At 44.3% G+C, this 21496-nt stretch overlaps 1 protein-coding gene and 1 long non-coding RNA gene across 2 annotated transcripts in view; one reads left to right on the top strand and one right to left on the bottom strand.

The window, feature by feature from the left end:
• LOC149978890 (uncharacterized) overlaps positions 1 to 21496 on the top strand; it is a 699006-nt gene that overhangs the window by 46508 nt on the left and 631002 nt on the right. The window lies entirely within an intron of this gene.
• LOC110486145 (alpha-crystallin B chain) lies at positions 15528 to 16638 on the bottom strand. Its single transcript, XM_021557533.3, has one exon. The coding sequence runs from the start codon at positions 16367 to 16369 to the stop codon at positions 15662 to 15664; it is 708 nt and encodes a 235-aa protein (XP_021413208.3). The 5' UTR covers positions 16370 to 16638; the 3' UTR covers positions 15528 to 15661.

The raw sequence follows: 21496 nt of genomic DNA on the forward strand, positions 1-21496 counted from the left end.
CAGGAGTCGCTAGAGCGCGATGGGACAAGGACTTCATTGCCGGCCACACCAGCCCCTAACCCGGCAAATTCTGGGCCAATTGTGCGCCGCCCCATTTGGTCTCCGGGTTGTGGCTGGATGCGACAGAGCCTGGACTCTGGAATCTCTAGTGGCACAGCTAGCACTGCGATACAGTGCCTTAGACCACTGTGCCACTTGGGAGGCCACGATTAGCTATCTTGCTAGATCCATCAGAGGGCCTCTTGCATTTTATACACAAGATTTTGGAGTCAATTCCTCCTACACTAATTTGGTCATCCTCAAAAGTCATTGTGGATTTTTATCCAAAACTACATATGTTCTTTAAATTTCTATACTGTGATGGTTTTGATTTCATGTGTGGTTCTATTCTGATGCATCAGTTCAGCAGCTACTTACACTCAAACCACAAAAGGAAAAACCAATGAGCCAGAGATGTAAAAAAAAAAAAGACTTAATTGAATTCCATACCAAAAGAATACAAAAAGTTCAATTTGCGGAGTACAATAAGTGCAAAAAATATCTATGCCATCAGTGTCGTAGTACAGATTAGAATGGCAAGATGGCCGCCGGAGAAGAAGGCTGACGTTTTACGTGTTCCTTACCAATTGTGGGGGGGTTTAGTTTTTTTTGCGTTGTTTGTAACTTGTTTTTTTCACTGACAGTATTTTGTACATAGTGTTGCTGCTACAGTATCTTATGACCGAAAATAACTTCTGGACATCAGAACTGTGATTACTAACCACGAACTGGCAGAATCCTTTTTTTCCTTTAAAGAGTCTTGTGTGCCCGACGTGAATGACATACTGCTTTCCTGGGAACAGGCCCAGATCCCCTTCATTTGCGTGAAGATTTGCGTGCCTTCTGGGAATTCATAGGTGATTGAATAAACCCCCACTGTCTTCAATTCTGCTAGCAAACGTGCAATCTTTGGAAAATAAAATCGATGACCTACACAGAAGATTAAACTACCAACGGGACATTCAAAACTGTAATATCTTATGCTTCACAGAGTCGTGACTGAAAGACAACGTTATCAAGGCTGAATCGGCAGGATAGAACAGTGGCATCTGGTTAGACAAGGGGCGGGGGACTATGTATTTTTGTAAATAACAGCTGGTGCACGATATCTAAGGAAGTCTTGAGGTTTTGCTTGCCTGAGGTAGAGTATCTCATGATAAGCTGTAGACAACACTATCTACCTAGAGAGTTTTCATCTGTATTTTTTGTAGCTGTCGACATACCACAACAGGCTGATCCTGGCACTAAGGCTGCACTCAATGAGCTGTATTCCGCCATAAGCAAACAGGAAAATGCTCACCCAGAGGCGGCGATCCTAGTGGCCGGGGACGTTACTGCAGGAAAATCCATCTTACCACATTTCTAACAGCATGTTAAATGTGCAACCAGAGGGAAAAAACTCTAGACTACCTTTATTCCACACACAGAGACCCACGCGAAGCTCTCCCTCGCCCCCCATTTGGCAAATCTGACCATAATTCTATCCTCCTGATTCCTGCTTACAAGCAAAAATTAAAGCAGGAAGCGCCAGTGATTTGTTCAATAAAAAAGTTGTCAGATGAAGCAGATGCTAAGCTATAGTACTGTTTTGCTAGCACAGACTGGAATATATTCCATGATTCCTCTGATGGCATTGAGGAGTACACCACATCAGTCATTGGCTTCATCAATAAGTGTGTCGATGCCAAAGTCCCCACAGTGACTGTACGTACATACCCCAACCAGAAGCCATGGATTACAGGCAACATCCGCACTGAGCTAAAGGCTAGAACTGCCGCTTTCAAGGAGCGGGACCCGGAAGCTTATAAGAAATCCCATTATGCCCTCCAACGAACCATCAAACAGGCAAAGAGTCAATTTCAGGACTAAGATCGAATCGTACTACACCGGCTCTGACGCTCATTGGATGTGGCAGGGCTTGCAAATCATTACAGACTACAAAGGGAAGCACAGCCGAGAGCTTCCCAGTGACACGAGCCTACCAGACGACCTAAACTACTTATATGCTCTCTTCGAGGCAAATAACACTGAAACATGCATGAGAGCACCAGCTGTTCTGGTAAGACTGTGTTATCACGCTTTCCCTAGCCGATGTGAGTAAGACCTTTAAACAGGCCAACATTCACAAGACCGCGGGGCCAGATGGATTACCAGGACGCGTATTGCGAGCATGCACTGACCAACTGGCAAGTGTCTTCACTGACATTTTCAACCTCTCCCTGTACGAATCCGTAATACCAACATGTTTTAAGCAGACCGCCATAGTCCCTGTGCCCAAGAACACTAAGGTGACCTGCCTAAATGACTACCGACCCGTAGCATTCACGAATGTAGCCATGAAGTGCTTTGAAAGGCTGGTCATGGCTCACATTATCCCAGAAACCCTAGACCCACTCCCATTTGCATACCGCCCTAACAGATTCACAGATGATGCAATCTCTATTGCACTCCACTGCCCTTTCCCACCTGGACCAAAGGAACAGCTATGTGAGAATGCTATTTAAAAAAAATATTATTTCCCCTTTATTTAACCAGGTAGGCTAGTTGAGTACAAGTTCACATTTGCAACTGCAACCTGGCCAAGATAAAGCAAAGCAGTTCAACACATACAACAACACAGAGTTACACATGGAATAAACAAACATACAGTAGAAAAATCTATATACAGCATGTGCAAATGAGGTAGGATAAGAGAGGTAAGGCAATAAATAGGCCATGGTGGCGAAGTAATTACAATATAGCAATTAATCACTGGAATGGTAGAATGTGCAGAAGATGAATGTGCAAGTAGAGATACTGGGGTGCAAAGGAGCAAGATAAATAAATAAATAAATACTTGAGGTAGATTGGATGGGCTATTTACAGATGAGCTATGTACAGGTGAAGTGATCTGTGAGCTGCTCTGACAGCTGGCGCTTAAAGCTAGTGAGTGAGGTAAGAGTCTCCAGCTTTAGTGATTTCTGCAGTTCTTTCCAGTCATTGGCAGCAGCGAACTGGAAGGAGAGGCGGCCAAAGGAAGAATTGGCTTTGGGGGTGACCAATTCGATATACCTGCTGGAGCGCGTGCTACGGGTGGGTGCTGCTATGACCAGTGAGCTGAGATAAGGCGGGGCTTTACCTAGCAGAGACTTGTAGATGACCTGGAGCCAGTGGGTTTGGCGACGAGTATGAAGCAAGGAACAGCCAATGAGGGCGTACAGGTCTCAGTTGTGGGTAGTATATGGGGCTTTGGTGACAAAATGGATGGCACTGTGATAGACTGCATCCAATTTGTTGAGTAGAGAGTTGGAGGCTATTTTGTAAATGACATCGCCAAAGTCAAGGATCGGTAGGATAGTCAGTTTTACGAGGGTATGTTAGGCAGCATGAATGAAGGATGCTTTGTTGCGAAATAGGAAGCCGATTCTAGATTTAATTTTGATGTGAATCTGGAAGAAGAGTTTACAGTCTAACCAGACACCTAGGTATTTGTAGTTGTAGTATTTGTAGTCCACATATTCTAAGTCAGAACCGTCCAGAGTAGTGATGCTGGACGGGCGGGCAGGTGAAGGGCAGCGATCGGTTGAAGAGCATGCATTTAGTTTTACTTGAATTTAAGAGCAGTTGGATGCCACAGAAGGAGAGTTGTATGGCATTGAAGCTCATTTGGAGGTTAGTTAATACAGTGTCCAAAGAAGGGCCAGAGGTATACAGAATGGTGTTGTCTGCGTAGAGGTGGATCAAAGAATCACCGACATCATTGATGTATACAGAGAATTTAACCCTGTGGCACCCCCATAGAGACTTCCAGAGGTCTGGACAACAGGCCCTCCGATTTGACATACTGAACTCTATCAGAGAAGTAGTTGGTGAACCAGGTGAGGCAATCATTTGAGAAACCAAGGCAGTTGAGTCTGCCAATAAGAATGTGGGGATTGACAGAGTCGAAAGCCTTAGTCACGTCGATGAATACGGCTGCACAGTAATGTCTCTTATCGATGGCGGTTATGATATCGTTTAGGACCTTGAGCGTGGTTGAGGTGCACCCATGACCAGCTCTGAAACAAGATTGCATAGCAGAAAAGGTACGGTGGGATTCGAAATGGTCAGAAATCTGTTTGTTAACTTGGCAATCAAAGACCTTAGAAAGGCAGGGAAGAATAGATATAGGTCTGTAGCAGTTTGGGTCTAGAGTGTCTTCACTTTTTAAGAGGGGAATGACCGCGGCAGCATTCCAATTTATGGGAATCTCAGACGATACGAAAGAGAGGTTGAATGGGCTAGTAATAGGGGGTGCAACAATTTCGGCAGATAATATTAGAAAGAGATTGTCCAGATTGTCTAGCCCGGGTGATTTGTAGGGGTCCAGATTTTGCAGCTCTTTCTTTCTCTTTCTTTCTTTCAGATATCTGGATTTGGGTGAAGGAGAAGTGGGGGAGGTTTGGGTGAGTTGCTGTGGGGAGCGCAGGGCTGTTGACTGGGGTAGGGGTAGCCAGGTGGAAAGCATGGCCAGCCGTAGAAAAATGCTTATTGAAATTCTCAATTATAGTGGATTTATAGGTGGTAACAGTGTTCCTAGGCTCAGCGCAGTGGGTAGTTGGGAGGAAGTGCTCTTATTCTCAATTTTACAGTGTCCCAGAACTTTTTTGAGTTTGTGCTACAGGATGCAAATTTATGCTTGAAAAAGCTAACCTTATCTTTCCTAGCTGCCTGTGTATATTTGTTTCTAACTTCCCTGAAAAGTTGCACATCAAGGAGGCTGTTCGATGCTAATGCAGAACGCCACAGGATGTTTTTGTGCAGGTCAATGGCAGTCAGGTCTGGAGAGAACCAGGGCTTTATCTGTTCCTGGTTCTACATTTTTTGAAAAGGGCATGCTTATTTAAGATGGCGAGGAAAGCACTTTTAAAGAATAACCAGGCATCCTCTACTGACAGGATGAGGTCAAAATCCTTACAGGATACCCGGGCCAGGTCGTTTATTCATTGACTACAGCTCAGCATTCAACACCATAGTGCACTCAAAGCTCATCAATAAGGTAAGGAACCTGGGACTAAACACCTCCCTCTGCAACTGGATCCTGGACTTCCTGACGGGCCTTCCCCAGGTGGTAAGGGTAACAACACATCCACCACGCTGGTCCTCAACACAAGGGCCCCTCAACTTTAATGTACATACAGTGCCTTGCGAAAGTATTCGGCCCCCTTGAACTTTGCGACCTTTTGCCACATTTCAGGCTTCAAACATAAAGATATAAAACTGTATTTTTTTGTGAAGAATCAACAACAAGTGGGACACAATCATGAAGTGGAACGACATTTATTGGATATTTCAAACTGTTTTAACAAATCAAAAACTGAAAAATTGGGCGTGCAAAATTATTCAGCCCCTTTACTTTCAGTGCAGCAAACTCTCTCCAGAAGTTCAGTGAGGATCTCTGAATGATCCAATGTTGACCTAAATGACTAATGATGATAAATACAATCCACCTGTGTGTAATCAAGCCTCCGTATAAATGCACATGCACTGTGATAGTCTCAGAGGTCCGTTAAAAGCACAGAGAGCATCATGAAGAACAAGGAACACACCAGGCAGGTCCGAGATACTGTTGTGAAGAAGTTTAAAGCCGGATTTGGATACAAAAAGATTTCCCAAGCTTTAAACATCCCAAGGAGCACTGTGCAAGCGATAATATTGAAATGGAAGGAGTATCAGACCACTGCAAATCTACCAAGACCTGGCCGTCCCTCTAAACTTTCAGCTCATACAAGGAGAAGACTGATCAGAGATGCAGCCAAGAGGCCCATGATCACTCTGGATGAACTGCAGAGATCTACAGCTGAGGTGGGAGACTCTGTCCATAGGACAACAATCAGTCGTATATCGCACAAATCTGGCCTTTGTGGAAGAGTGGCAAGAAGAAAGCCATTTCTTAAAGATATCCATAAAAAGTGTTGTTTATTAAAGTTTGCCACAAGCCACCTGGGAGACACACCAAACATGTGGAAGAAGGTGCTCTGGTCAGATGAAACCAAAATGGAATTTTTTGGCAACAATGCAAAACATTATGTTTGGCGTAAAAGCATCACAGCCTCATCACCCTGAACACACCATCCCCATTGTCAAACATGGTGGTGGCAGCATCATGGTTTGGGCCTGCTTTTCTTCAGCAGGGACAGGGAAGATGGTTAAAATTGATGGGAAGATGGATGGAGCCAAATACAGGACCATTCTGGAAGAAAACCTGATGGAGTCTGCAAAAGACCTGAGACTGGGACGGAGATTTGTCTTCCAACAAGACAATGATCCAAAACATAAAGCAAAATCTACAATGGAATGGTTGAAAAATAAACATATCCAGGTGTTAGAATGGCCAAGTCAAAGTCCAGACCTGAATCCAATCGAGAATCTGTGGAAAGAACTGAAAACTGCTGTTCACAAATGCTCTCCATCCAACCTCACTGAGCTCGAGCTGTTTTGCAAGGAGGAATGGGAAAGAACTTCAGTCTCTCGATGTGCAAAACTGATAAGGACATACCCCAAGCGACTTACAGCTGTAATTGCAGCAAAAGGTGGCGCTACAAAGTATTAACTTAAGGGGGCTGAATAATTTTGCACGCCCAATTTTTCAGTTTTTGATTTGTTAAAAAAGTTTGAAATATCCAATAAATGTCGTTCCACTTCATGATTGTGTCCCACTTGTTGTTGATTCTTCACAAAAAAATACAGTTTTATATCTTTATGTTTGAAGCCTGAAATGTGGCAAAAGGTCGCAAAGTTCAAGGGGGCCGAATACTTTCGCAAGGCACTGTATATATTTGTATTTTTTTTTACATATCTGCATTCTTAGTTTGTCCATTTATATGATTTGCGTGAAATTACCTGCTTATAGTTATTTATTATCTTACCTACCACTAATAGCCACCGGCCCCATGAATATTTAAAGATTTGTCAAAGCAGAAATCTTTTTAAACCCGTGAGTCACATGCTGCAGCCTCATAATCCCACGGGAACACACACATGTCTGTCTGCTTAGTTTAGTACACCACAGCATCTGCAACCTGTGGCTGAGCTATCACCAAAATCACTAATGTGCTGTGAGCTCCAGATAAAGGACTGGAGACCCAGCTAAACGCTTGTCTGCACTCGCCCCTGTATCGGCTAGATCGCCTGACAAATCAAATCAGCCTTCGACCCCCTGCCTCGGCCCTGGCCATACCGAGACACCGTCGGAATCCATCTTCATTACCAGTTCATATTCGTCGCCATGGCAAAGCTCATTGGGTTTGACGCAGCGGACCACATTTCATGCTGTCGTCTCTATGACATCCAGAACCTTCGGGGGAGCTGCGCTCCAGACCTTGTCCTACCGCCCGCTCATAAACGCCCAATAGCAACATGATCCAATATTACACAGGTCTGTAATAGCTGACGGTGGCAATAATGTTCTCCCATTGCGCTCTCCAAATTAGGTACCCTACCTTGGGGAGATGAGAGGATTTCTGGAAGATCAAGACAAACAATAGAATAGAACCCTCTAAATATTTGAATCCTATTACATTCTGGAAGATACTGATGGTTGCGGAGAGATGTCAACAAAAAGTATCCCCTTTGAAAAGTCCTACACCTATAAAATGGATATCTTGGATGAGAGCTAGAATATGTAACTCAACCAAAACACCACTGAGCCTCTAATTTCGGTTAACCGAGAACAATTTGGTCAGGTGAGTGATTTAGTTCTGGGTCCATACGTGTTAGAAATGGGGAGTTCTAATTTGTGAAGTCCACTCTCGCAAAATGAAGCTCTCAGCCAAAGCCCCCCCATCCAAATATCAGTGAAGATAACCAAAACGCAGGAACTACTGATGCCTGATGCTACAGGAACTATTGCTGTGTTATCCTTCACATTATTTGGATTACACACAAAATATGCCCAAGAGAGATTACTGAGCCTCTGAAAGCTCTTCCCAGACCATTATCGTCATGGCTTCACTCTCCAGCAAACAAACCCAAGACCAGGAACAAAGACCAAATGCCCGTGTCCTGATAGAACACATCATTCAGGTCAGATTTCACAGATGAGACTCTGGAGGGCTGAGGCATAACATAACATTTTCTGTCTGTCCGCCTGTTCTTCCACCTCAGGGGCCACAGATGATCACACATCATAATGGACAGTCATAGTGAGGTATTGATCTTGTTCATATCCATAAGTTGGCTGTAGACTGTATCAGGAAGATCTGTAAGCCTTGTGAAGCTCATCTAGTTTATAAGTCAGGGAGTTTTTCCTGTTTCTCATGTGACTTGGCCAGGAAAACTCTGGGCCCTTATAACTAGGGCAAGATCATTTAGTCTTACTCCACTGAACATCAGTGAGAAACAATACTGACGATCAAGGATCTACTGTTATGAGGCTGTGGGTCGGGTAGTGGATGAGAAGGGAAACAACCCACTATTCTCAGAGAGGATAGTGTAGTTATGGAACTGTAGTGTAGTTAAGGATGATAATGAAAACAACCCACACTATTCTCAGAGAGGATAGTGTAGTTATGGATCTGTAGTGTAGTTGTCATGTTCTGACCTTTATTTCCTTTGTTTTGTATTTATTTAGTATGGTCAGGGTGTGAGTTGGGTGGGCAGTCTATGTTTGATTTTCTATGATTTGGGGATTTCTATGTTTGGGCCTAGTATGGTTCTCAGAGGCAGGTGTCATTAGTTGTCTCTGATTGAGAATCATACTTAGGTAGCCGGGGTTGCACTGTTTGTTTGTGGGTGATTGTCTATGTTAGTGGCTTGTGTCAGCACAGGTCTCATTTGTAGCTTCACGGTCGTCATTGGTTTATTGTTTTTGTATAGTGTTGCAGTGTTCAGTGTTCTCTTTATTAAAATTCACTATGAACACATACCACACCGCATTTGGGTACTCTGATCCTTCTCGCCTCTCCTCTTCAGATGAAGAGGAGGAAGACCGTGACAGTAGTTAAGGATGATAATGAAAACAACCCACACTATTCTCAGAGAGGATAGTGTAGTTATGGATCTGTAGTGTAGTTAAGGATGATAATGAAAACAGGCCACACTATTCTCAGAGAGGATAGTGTAGTTATGGATCTGTAGTGTAGTTAAAGATGATAATGAAAACAACCCACACTATTCTCAGAGAGGATAGTGTAGTTATGGATCTGTAGTGTAGTTAAGGATGATAATGAAAACAACCCACACTATTCTCAGAGAGGATAGTGTAGTTATGGATCTGTAGTGTAGTTAAGGATGATAATGAAAACAACCCACACTATTCTCAGAGAGAAAGAAAGAGAGAGACAGATGGAGAGAGAAAGAGAGAGAGAGAGAGAGAGAGAGAGAGAAAGTTGGGGGTTCAGCTTACGATAGCAACACTGACTGACACTTTGGGATGATGATGATGATGATGTGGCAGCAGCTCTCTCTGCACCTCATCAGGGCTGAAAATCGATACCAGTCAGACACTATTTTAGACCAACACGTGCTGTCTACATATTCATCCAGATTATACAAGCTGCCAGGCCGGCTGTGGACTGTGTCATTGGGTTTAGTTTGTCGTACAAGGAACCATATTTACTGGGGAGAAACGGGATCCCTGAGATTTTTGGTTCCCCCCTCCAGGTGATGATTATCCACTTGGATTGACAACGCTTTATTTGTGTCCCCAAAACATTGTGAAAGTGCTCTATCTAACATGAGATGATCCTTGGGTATAAGCATGGCAGAGGAAGCACTCTTAATTTGTGAAAAACAGAAAAACAGATCCCTGTTAACTGAATAGTGCAACTCGACTAGTGTATGTTTCTCTGAACGTACTGTACCAGCTCTTTCACCTATACGAATTTGCCTGTTCTACATTGGAGTGGAGCCTTTACACATTGGAAAGGGTCAGCTAGCTCTCATTATGTAAATCTTTGATTTCGGTGACATTTAAATAAAGCTAAAGATTTAAGTGGTTTCCTTTCTTCTTCTCTTCCTAGAGTCTATCGCGTTGCCCCGGGCAGTACTCATCAAATATTAACTGCTGTGTTTTGTCCCTGTTATGGCTCGACAACAAATAGTGTCTCTCAGGTAGCAAATGTCAGAGGAACCTTTACAGATACTAATTTAGGCCCCTTCAGGGTGTTGGGTGTAATGGTAGCATTTAAAGCTCTTTCTTCTTCTCCTTTCCCTGGTGTTGAGTTCCCCCAAGTGTAGAGACGAAAGATGCTGTTTTCCGTTTGGCGTCTTACCCTTCTCTGAACCCCTTTGTCTCCGGTAGATTCTTCGTCATCAGCCTTAATAAAGGGATTCTGGAAGGGATTCTAGAGGTGATTGAAAAGTTGCCCGTGAGCTTTAGTTGAGAAAACATTTGTTTCAGTGGCTGTATAGGACGTATCCATGATTAGTGCTTGACTATAACTTGCTACAACTTTCCTGACTTGACTCCCTGCTCTGTTGAAGTTCACATTCAGTAACCAGTAACAACCAGTAACAACCAGACTGATGTAAGTCTGAGCCAGGAGGTTCAGTGTGTCTTGTGAACGTGGTGAAAGCAAAGAGTGAATTGTGGGGTTTTACACAACGAGTGAATTGAATTGTGGTGTATGCAAATGGATTGTTGTGTACGCAAATCTAGCTAGATTAGCTACCAGGTCTAGATTGGAAGCAGGTCTCTCGAAAAATAAATATTTTTTTTACCTCAATGAGACTAACCTGGATAAATATAGGTTGAATTAAAAAAATATAGAAATAAAAGATTATATGTGGCATACACAAAAAGTCACATGAAATGAATAAGGAAGAAGAGGCCTCTTACACTGCATATGTCAAATTACAGCTTGCGTTCCTGCTCAGTGTCCCTTTTGTTTAGTTTTACCATTACTAGAAGTTAACATGGATCTATACAGACTTGTTTGGTCTTCACCAGTAAACAGTATGCAGGACCTATACGAACTGATACGATCAAATGTTGCAATTAATTTATTCAACAGAAAATATGAAGCAAACCATTACTTCAACAGAATGATAGATGGTTTGGAAGAGTATGTCTGATTGAATTACACATACATCAACTGTAATGGGAAATTCCTTATTATAGGGTACTGGCGCCATCATCTGACAATGAAGAGGTAGTGTTTGGTAAGGGTACACACTAAGAAAGGAGGGTTCCTCAAGGGTTCTTTGGGAAGGGTGATGGTCCTATGTGGAACGATAATGACTCAAATAACCCTTTGGTTCTCAAAGAATCTTCAAATGGTTATTAGCAGTTCACAAAAGGGTTCTTTGCTCTTTTAGTAATAATTAAAATGTAGGGGTGGCGGCTCATTCAAATATTTTGGGGCGTGGTTTGCTTGCAGCTCTTTTTGTGCAAATGAGAATGTCATTCCAGTTTATCCAATCTGTTGTGTTATATAAGACTATGGCCAGTGACACAATGAACTCTATCTGAGAAGTAGTTGGTGAACCAGGCGAGGCAGTCATTTGAGAAACTAAGGAGTCTGCTGATATGAATGCAGTGATTGACAGAGTCGAAAGCCATGGCCAGGTCGATGAAGACGGCTGCACAGCACTGTCTTTTATCAATGGCAATTATGATATCGATTAGGACCTTGAGCATGGCTGAGGTGCACCCTTGACCAGCTCGGAAACCAGATTGCATAGTGGAGAAGGTACGGTGGGATTCGAAATGGTTCTGTTTGTTAACTTGGCTTCTGAAGATTTTAGAAAGGCAGGACAGGATGGATATAGGTCTATGACAGTTTGGGTCTAGAGTGTCTCCCCCTTTGAAGAGGGGGATGACCGCTGCAGCTTTCCAATGTACGATACGAAAGAGGTTGAACAGGCTAGTAATAGAGGTTGCAACAATTTCTGCTGATAATTTTAGAAATAGAGGGTCCAGTTTGTCTAGCCCAGCTGATTTGTAGGGATCCAGATTTTGCAGCTCTTTCAGAACATCAGCATTCTGGATTTAGGTGAAGGAGAAGCACGGGGGGGGGGGGGGGGGGGGGGGGGGGGTGCAGAACTGTTGGCCGAGGTAGGGGTAGCCAGGTGGAAAGCATGGCCAGCCGTAGAAAAATGCTTTTTGAAATTATCCATTATCGTAGATTTATCGGTGGTGACTGTGTTTCCGAGCCTCAGTGCAGTGGGCAGAGGAGGTGCTCTTATTCTCCATGGACTTTAGTGTCCCAAAACTTTTTGGAATTAGTGCTACAGGATGCAAATTTCTGTTTGAAAAAGCTAGCCTTAGCTTTCCTAACTGATTGTGTATATTGGTTCCTGACTTCCCTGAAAAGTTGCATATCACGGGGGCTATTCGATGCTAATGCAGTATGCCACAGGATGTTTTTGTGCTGGTCAAGGGCAGTCAAGTCTGGAGTGATGTCATGGCCGTCAAATGAAGTAGACCAAAGCGTGGTGAGAGTACATATTTTTTATTAGGATGATGATGACGCCGACAAAAACAATAAACAATACAAAAACAACCGTGACGCTTCAGGGCTAAGTGCCACAAACAAAGTTCATTTCCTACCCTGAAAGGAGGGAAAGGGCTACCTAAGTATGGTTCCCAATCAGAGACAATGATAGACAGCTGTCCCTGATTGAGAACCATACCCGGCCAAAACATAGAAATACAAAATCATAGAAAACAAAAACATAGAATGCCCACCCCAAATCACACCCTGACCAAATAGAGACATAAAAAGGCTCTCTAAGGTCAGGGCGTGACAAGTGAAGCAATGGCTATATCTGTTCTTAGTTCTACATTTTTTGAATGGGGCATGCTTTTTTAAGATGGTGAGGAAAGGACTTTTAAAGAGCAACCAGGCATCCTCTACTGAAGGGATGAGGTCAATATCCTTCCAGGATACCCGGGTCAGGTCGATTAGAAAGGCCTGCTCGTTGAAGTGTTTAAGGGAGCGTTTGACAGTGATGAGGGGTGGTCGTTTGACCGCGGACCCGTTATGGACTCAGGCAATGAGGCAGTGATCGCTGAGATCCTGGTTGAAAACAGCAGAGGTGTATTTAGAGGGCAAGTTGGTCAGGGTGATATATATGACTGTTCCCATGGTTACGGATTTAGGGTTGTACCTGGTAGGTTCCTTGATAATTTGTGTGAGATTGAGGGAATCTAGCTTAGATTGTAGGACGGCCGGGGTGTGAAGCATATCCCAGTTTAGGTCACCTAAACAGCACGAACTTTGAAGATAGATGGGGGGCAGTCAATTCACATAAGATGTCAAGGGCACAGCTCGGGGCTGAGGGGGGTCTATAACAAGCAGCAACGGTGAGAGACTTATTTCTGGAAAGATGGATTTATAAAAGTAGAAGCTCGAATTGTTTGTGCACAGACCTGGATGGTATGACATAACTCTGCAGGCTATCTCTGCAGTAGATTGCAACTCTGCCCCCTTTGGCAGTTCTATCTTGTCAGAAAATGTTGTAGTTGGGGATGAAAATGTCATCATTTTTGGTGGTCTTCCTAAGTCAGGATTCAGACACAGCTAGGGCATCAGGGTTGGCGGAGTGTGCTAAAGCAGTGAATAAAACAAACTTAGGGAGGAGGCTTCTGATGTTAACATGCATGAAACCAAGGCTTTTACATTTACAGAAGTCAACAAATGAGAGTGCCTTGTGAAAGGGTGTGGTGCTGGGGGCTACAGTGCCTGGGTTAACCTCTACATCACCAGAGGAACAGAGGAGGAGTAGGATAAGGGTACGGCTAAAAGCTATAAGAACTGGTTGTCTAGTGCATTGGGGACAGAGAATAAAAGGAGTAGATTTCTGGGCGTGGTAGAATAGATTCAGGGCATAATGTACAGTCAAGGGTATGGTAGGATGTGAGTACAGTGGAAGTAAACCTTGGCATTGTGACGATGAGAGTGGTTGCGTCTCTGAAGGCACCAGTTAAGCCGGGTGAGGTCTCCGCATGTGTGGAGGGTGCGACAAAAGAGCTATCTAAGGCATTTAGCGCGGGGCTGGGGGCTCTACAGTGAAATAAAACAATAATAACTAACCTAAACTGCAGTAGACAAGGCATATTGACATTAGGGAGAGGCATGTGTAGCCGAGTGATCATAGGGTCCAATGAGCAGCAATAGGTGAGCCAGGGAGTCGTTCAGTAGTCGCTACTACGCTAGGTGAGCTGGAGCTAGCGGGCCGGGGCTAGCAGATGGGTCTTCGGCGACGTGACAACGGAAAAGCCTGTTGAAACCAGCTCGGACGAATACGTCGGCAGACCAGTCGTGATGGATCGGCGGGGCTCCATGTCGGCAATAAAGGGTCCGGGCCAATTGGCGAAAGAGATATTGTTGCCCAATAATTAGCTGGTAGACCTCTTCGGCTAGCCGGGAGGTGGGCCTAGCTCGAGGCTAGCTCAAGGCTAACTTGTGCTTGCTTTGGGACAGAGGCGTTAGCCAGGAGTAGCCACTCGGATTGCAGCTAGCCAGCTGCGATGATCCGGTGTAATGGTCCAGAGCTTACGGTAGGAATCCGGAGATGTGGTTGAGAAATAGAAGTCCGATTTGCATTGGGTTGATATCGCGCTGTGCAGACTGGCAGGTATTGACTGAGCTGAGGCTAGCTGGTGTTAGAGTTAACGGTGAAGACCGCTAGCCAACTGACTACTAGCTAGTAGCTAGTTAGCTGGCTTGCTTCTGATGGGGGTTCCGGTCCTAAAGTATAAAAATAGCAGATCCGTACCACATTGGGTGAGGAGTATATTTAATCCGTACTAAATATATAAGAAAAAAACCGAGTAAAACTATTATTTACATGGGACAAGACAAAACACATGTCCGACTGCTACGCCATCTTAGACATACAGGAACATAAAGGGATCCGCTAAGGTTAAAATAAATATTTTTGTTTTGTTTTTGCTCAATCTGTTTGGGTCGGCCTGGTAGGACCTGGTTCCGCAGTGGGTGGGCCTGTGTCCACCAAGTCCACACATGCCTGTACCCCTGATTTCAATACAGATGTAGAGAACATGCAAATGCAACCAACGTGACATGCAACAATGTCTTTGTCCAGGAGACATCTGTCTCCTAATCCAGATGTGAGTGAGAAAAATACTGTGTGTTTTAAGGTACGGAGTGCAAGGTTGCATTTGTTTTTTGGACTGTAAAAATATTCAGTTCACATGACTGTTTAAAGTGTATAGTATGCTAGTAATGACAGGATCCATCACTTACAGTGGGGCAAAAAAGTATTTAGTCAGCCACCAATTGTGCAAGTTCTCCCACTTAAAAAGATGAGAGAGGCCTGTAATTTTCATCATAGGTACACTTAAACTATGACAGACAAAATGAGAAAAAAAATCCAGAAAATCACATTGTAGGATTATTTTTTATGAATTTATTTGCAAATTATGGTGGAAAATAAGTATTTGGTCAATAACAAAAGTTTATCTCAATACTTTGTTATATATCCTTTGTTGGCAATGACAGTTATCTAGTTATCTATTTTAAAACTGTCACCCACACAAGCCACAATTCTAGCAACCATCATTCCAATATCATATTGTCTTTATTAAATAATATTTATTCAAATAGGCATATTATAAATGATTTTCCACAATGTCATCCACCGGATTATTAATACAATTAAGTGTTTTATAAAATATTCAGACAGTCTTTGTAATTCAAGGTTTTGAGGTCTTCCCTGTTGTAGACTCTTCCATGGTTCCCTTGGCTATGGGTACGTCCAGGGAGGTTCTGAAGTGGAGGGGGACCTCCTGCTCCTCTGTAGGAGCTTCCAGCTGGGGGGCGGCTGTGGGAGCTTCGATCCTCAGCTGTCCATCTTCTCCCAGAGAACAGGTCAAGGCTGTTAGGTCTAGGTGGGCAGGCAGGTCAATTTTCTGGACAAAGCCTTTCTGTTGGGACGAGGAGGAGGAAAAGGAGCAGGAAGAGTTGGCGGAGGAGGTGGATTTAGCCTCTTCTGCTTTGGCCTGTTTCATGGCCACCACGGCTAGCCTCCGTCCATCCAGCTTGACTGTGATGTCTTCTGGGTTGAAGCCTTGGACGTTTAGGCTCAGGGCCAGGGGGCTGTGGCTCCGGCCTGTCTCAGCCACCTGGCTCTGTGCTGTTGCTGGAACTCCTGTGATCCTACTCTCCATGAATGGGGAGCCCATTCGGAGGTGGGCCCTCTCGTGTAGCTGGTGCATACTGGGGAGCCCATCGCGAACCTCCTTGAGGAGATCACTGGCCAGGTTGGACCTCCTTTGAAAGAAGTCCTCTTGGACGCCGGAGAGGGCCTGGTGGTGCATGGGGGGGAAGACCATCCTCTCCTGACTGAAGAAAGGATCGTTTCCGAAGATGCTCTCGATTGCTGGGGCGGCGGACTGAGTCATATTGTTATTTTTTCTGTTTTCCTTTCCAGTCTGTTTAGAAGAAGAGGAGTGTGAGTTCCTTGGATCTCTTGCTGTGAGGATCTCTTGGTTGGTGCTCTACTCCCGCAAGTGTTTCTGAACTTGTGGTAGTACCTCTCAGGCTTATATACTCCCTCTCTCCCTAAAGCCCTCCGCCTTGTTGCCCTATTTACAACACATGAGCTCAATAAAGAAGGACGGGGGAAGGGGGCATTAAGTGGTATGGTACAAGAAACAAGAATACCCTGCGAGAAGTCAGTGGTTTAAACTGAGCTTATGGCCATATCCTGTTTACGTTTTTACGGGGAGATGCTTCTATTTTTACCTCTGTGTTTGTCATTGGTTCATTAGTCACAGCGCTGGGTTGGTCGTGCCACAGCTGAGGGTCGCCTTACCACACTCCACCCTCTACCCTGAGTCACGGCTGTTGGATGAGATCAACGGGGTAATGTTGTCCCTGGTGTTTCATACATGTGTTTGGAGCCCCACCCCTGACTATTTTGGGGGTGTTGGCTAGGCTTGGGCGACATACTAGAAGTGAAGGCTACAGATGGCTGGACACTGACGTGATCCCAAAACTCTCCTTTAGGATCCAAGTGTTGTGGCCATGCACTAGGGGGCTATCCTCATAGTTCAGGATTGGTTCAATGAGCTAATGCACCAGGTATGTCTGTGAGCAGAGACGAGGCCCTGGCTCTGTGTTGCTGCTGGAACTCCATCTTCCATCTATTTGACCTCTTGGTGATGTCATTTGGAAACATAATGTTACCTTTCACTGCTATGCGGACAATACACAGCTGTACATTTCGATGAAACATGGTGAAGCCCCACAATTGCCCTCCCTGGAAGCCTGTTTTTCAGACTTCAGGAAGTGGATGGCAGCAAATGTTTTACTTTTAAACTCAGATGAAACAGAGATGCTTGTTCCAGGTCCCAAGAAACGGGGAGATCTTCTGTTGGATATGACAGTGAATCTTGATGGTTGTGCAGTCGTCTCAAATAAAACTGTGGATTGACCTCTGTGTTACTCTGGACCTTGATCTCTCTTTTGATGAACATATCAAGACTATTTCAAGAAACTTTATGACCAAAAATGATGCAGAAAAGTTCATCCATGCTTTTGTCACTTCTAGATTAGACTACTGCAATGTTCTACTTTGAAAAAGTAGCACTAAATAACTTGGTGCTAAACACGGCTGCAAGAATTTTGACTAGAACCCCAAAATGTGATCATATTACTCCAGCGCTAGCCTCTCTACACTGGCCTCTAGTAAAGGCTAGAGCTGATTTCAAGTTTTTACTGCTAACATACAAAGCATTACATGGGCTTGTTCCTACCTATCTCTCCGATTTGGTCCTGCAGTACATACCTACACGTACAGTATGGTCACAAGACGCAGGCCTCCTTATTGTCCCTAGAATTTCTAAGCAAACAACTGAAGGCAGGGCTTTCTCCTATAGAGCTCAATTTGTATGGAATGGTCTGCCTACCCATGTGAGAGGCGCAGACTCGGTCTCAACTTTAAGTCTTTATTGAAGACTCATCTCTTCAGTAGGTCCTATGATTGAGTGTAGTCTGGCCCAGGGGTGTGATGGTGAACGGAAAGGCACTGGAGTAATGAACCGCCCTTGCTGTATCTGCCTGGCCGGTTCCCCTCAGTCCACCAGGATTCTTTGCCTCTTAGCCCCCGTAATAGGGTGAGTGACTGGCTTACCTGTGCTCTTCCATCCCGTCCCTAGGAGGGGTGCATCACTTGAGTGGGTTGAGTCACTTACGCGATCTTCCTGTCTGGGTTTGGCGCCCCCTTCAGGTTCGTGCCATGGGGCAGATCTTTGTGGGCTGTACTCAGTAGTATACTCAGTAGTAAGTTGGTGGTTAAAATATATCCCTCTAGTGGTGTGGAGGCTGTGCTTTGGCGAAGTGGGTGTAGTTATATCCTGCCTGGTTAATCCTGTCCGGGGGTATCGTCGGATGGGGCCACAGTGTCTCCCAGGCCCCTCCTGTCTCAGCCTCCAGTATTTATGCTGCAATAGCTTACGTGTCGGGGGGGCTAGGGTCAGTCTGTTATGTCTGGAGTATTTCTCCTGTTTTATCTGGTGTCCTGTGTGAATTTAAGTATGCTCCCTCTAATTCTCTCTCTCTCCCTCCCCTCCCAGAGAACCTGAGCCCTGAGACCATGTCTCAGGACTACCTGGCCTGATGAGTCCTTGCTGTCTCCAGTCCACCTGGTCGTGCTGCTGCTCCAGTTTATGTTCTGCCTGCGGCTATTGAACCCTGACCTGTTCACCGGACGTGCTACCTTGTCCTGGACCTGCTGTTTTTCGACTCTCTCTCAACCTCAACTGCTGTCTCTAACTCAATGCTCTGCTATGAAAAGCCAACTGACATTTCCTCCTGAGGTGCTGACCTGTTGCACCCTCTACAACCACTGTGATGATTATTATTATTTGACCCTGCTGGTCGTCTATGAACGTTTGAACATCTTGGCCATGTAGTGTTATAATCACAACCCTACACAGCCAGAAGAGGACTGGCCACCCCTCAGAGCCTGGTTCCTCTCTATGTTTATTCCTAGGTTCCTTCCTCTAAGGAGTTTTTCCTAGCCACCGCACTTCTACATCTGCATTGCTTGCTGCTTGGGGATTTAGGCTGGGTTTCTGTACAGCACTTTGTGACAATCGGCCGATGTAAAAAGGGCTTCATAAATACATTTGATTTGATTTGAAGAGACACACATGATGCATCGCTGACTAACAGAAGTCGAAGGAGGTTCATCCGTTTGTGTATTGTTGGCACAGTAGCACAGACTGAGATCTATTTTAGACAACTGCCTGGTAGTATAAATGCTGACCCCATGATTATAGCAATATGACAGTAGCGTATGAAAGTAAATTGATGAGCGCTGCTTTTTTCATTTCCAGAATGTACTTTTCAGTCATCAGACACTTTGTGACCTGTCATTCTAAGAATATCACCCTCGGCAAATGGTATTACCATTCACAGTCGGAAACAGGCTACACTCTAAAACCTAGAATTAGGCTAATTGTTTATTCGTACACTGTAAATATCACCCTCTAATGTTGCTACCATTCACCGTCACAAAAACACAGTAATTAGCTCTACTTGGAGATATTCAAGGATCACAGATAGTGATTCTATACGAAGTCAAACAGTTTTGTGCAAGTTCACCTCAACCCCCAGCGCAACTTCAGACCCTAAGAAATTGTGAAAAAAGTCTGTCACATCAATGAAGTTGAAAATAGCCCTCCCTCGTTTTTTTTTTAACTATTGAACTCAACACAAGAACAAAACATGTACAGTAGCGACTAAATTAATTGGTGGTGGCTTTGGGACTTATGTGTGCAGATATAAGATGACAGTGTGTGTGTGTGTGTGTGTGTGTGTATTGATCACCACAAGACGGAAGTCATAAAGAACTGAGTCTGGTCCACTCTTTAGCTGCGTATGGCAGGTGCCTTCCAGTGCATGCTGGGAGCTGGGCCATATGTCTGCGTGTCACCCACAATCCTCCCTGCGATGGAGTCAGGAGATTCATGGAGCCTAGAGACACTCAGTCATAGTTATAGAGAGGGAGGAGAGGAGAGAGTATTTATAGCTGAGGAACTCAGGAAGAGTCATATTACAACCCCTTACACTTCTAGCATTTATACTGTAAGTCAAAGATCCACAACTGCTGCCCGGGATATTGATTGGATGCTCATTGGATGCTGGTCAATCGATGATCTTAGTTAAAATAGGTCAAATTGCATCACTCCCCAATTCGACAATATCACTTAAATGATTTCTTCAAGGCGACTGTCTTGATCTTACTGTAGTTATTGCATATAGAAGTGCTGCTCAACACAGTGTTATTAACTCCTGGTTCTGGAGGACCACAGTCTGTGCAGACTTTTATCTGAGCCCAGCACTACCTGATTCAGCTAAACAAGGTCTTGGTGGTGATGTTGATAAGGTGCTGTTGCGCTAGGCCATAAAAATAGACTTGGTGCTGTTTGGTAGGCAGTAAATACCCGCATACCAATGCCCCACTTTTTCCGTGCTATCTTTAGGTGATGACAAAGCCTCAGAGTTGGGGCTTAAAATATACATGGAGTGTCCAAACATCAGGACATAGACTGACCAGGTGAATCCAGGTGAAAGCTATGATCCCTTGGAGCTACGAGACAATTGAAACATGGATTGTGTATGTGTGCCATTCAGAGGGTGAATTGGTCATTCAAAATATTGAATTGTCTTTGAACGGGGTGTGGAAGTAGGTGCCAGGTGCACCGGTTTGAGTGTGTCAAGAACTGCAAAGCTGCTGGGTTTTTTTTTCATCAGTTCCCCATGTGTATCAAGAACGGTCCACCACCCAAAACACATCCAGCCAACTTGACTCAACTGTGGGAAGCATTGGAGTCAACATGGGCCAGTATCCCTGTGGAACGCTTTCGACACCTTGTAGAGATAATGGGGCAACAAATTGAGGCTGTTCTGAGGGCAAAAGGGGGTGCAACTCAATATTAGGAACATGTTCCCCCCCAAAAATGTTCACCTTTATTTAACTAGGCAAGTCAGTTAAGAACTAATTCTTATTTTCAATGACGGCCTAGGATCAGTGGGTTAACTGCCTTGTTCAGGGGCAGAACAAAATATTTTTAACTTGTCAGCTCGGGGATTCAATCTTGCAGCCTTGCGGTTACTAGCACAATGCTCTAACCACTAGGCTACTTGCTTTGTACACTCAGTGTATGTGGAACCACATGACCAAAGAGAGATGAAAACGCGTCATTAGAATCCTGATATAGAAGAGCTTATTGAAATAAGGAGCTTTCTTTCATAGGCATAGTTAAAAGTAGTAGGTCATAAGTGCAGTTTAGACTATTTTATTTTTCGGACTCAGTGGTCATGACTCATGAAGGATAGTTTAATTTGACAGAATCTGCATGGTGACTTCAATAAGAACACTGGAGTTCAACCCTGAGCCATTTTATTATATTCTCCCAGTTAGATTTGGGTATGTCATTTTAGGCAAACATTTTTTAAAAAGCACCTGACTTATGAAAGCAACTTCATTGCAGCTGAAGGACACTGATTGGCTGGTAGGT

Source organism: Oncorhynchus mykiss, chromosome 13, assembly GCF_057628025.1.
Source record: "Oncorhynchus mykiss isolate SJ-2025 chromosome 13, ASM5762802v1, whole genome shotgun sequence".
In the NCBI taxonomy this organism is placed as follows: domain Eukaryota; kingdom Metazoa; phylum Chordata; class Actinopteri; order Salmoniformes; family Salmonidae; genus Oncorhynchus; species Oncorhynchus mykiss.

Bases quoted from the DNA above. Each gene is read 5' to 3' on its own strand.
- LOC110486145 (XM_021557533.3), bottom strand. From the start codon at position 16,369: ATGACTCAGTCCGCCGCCCCAGCAATCGAGAGCATCTTCGGAAACGAT.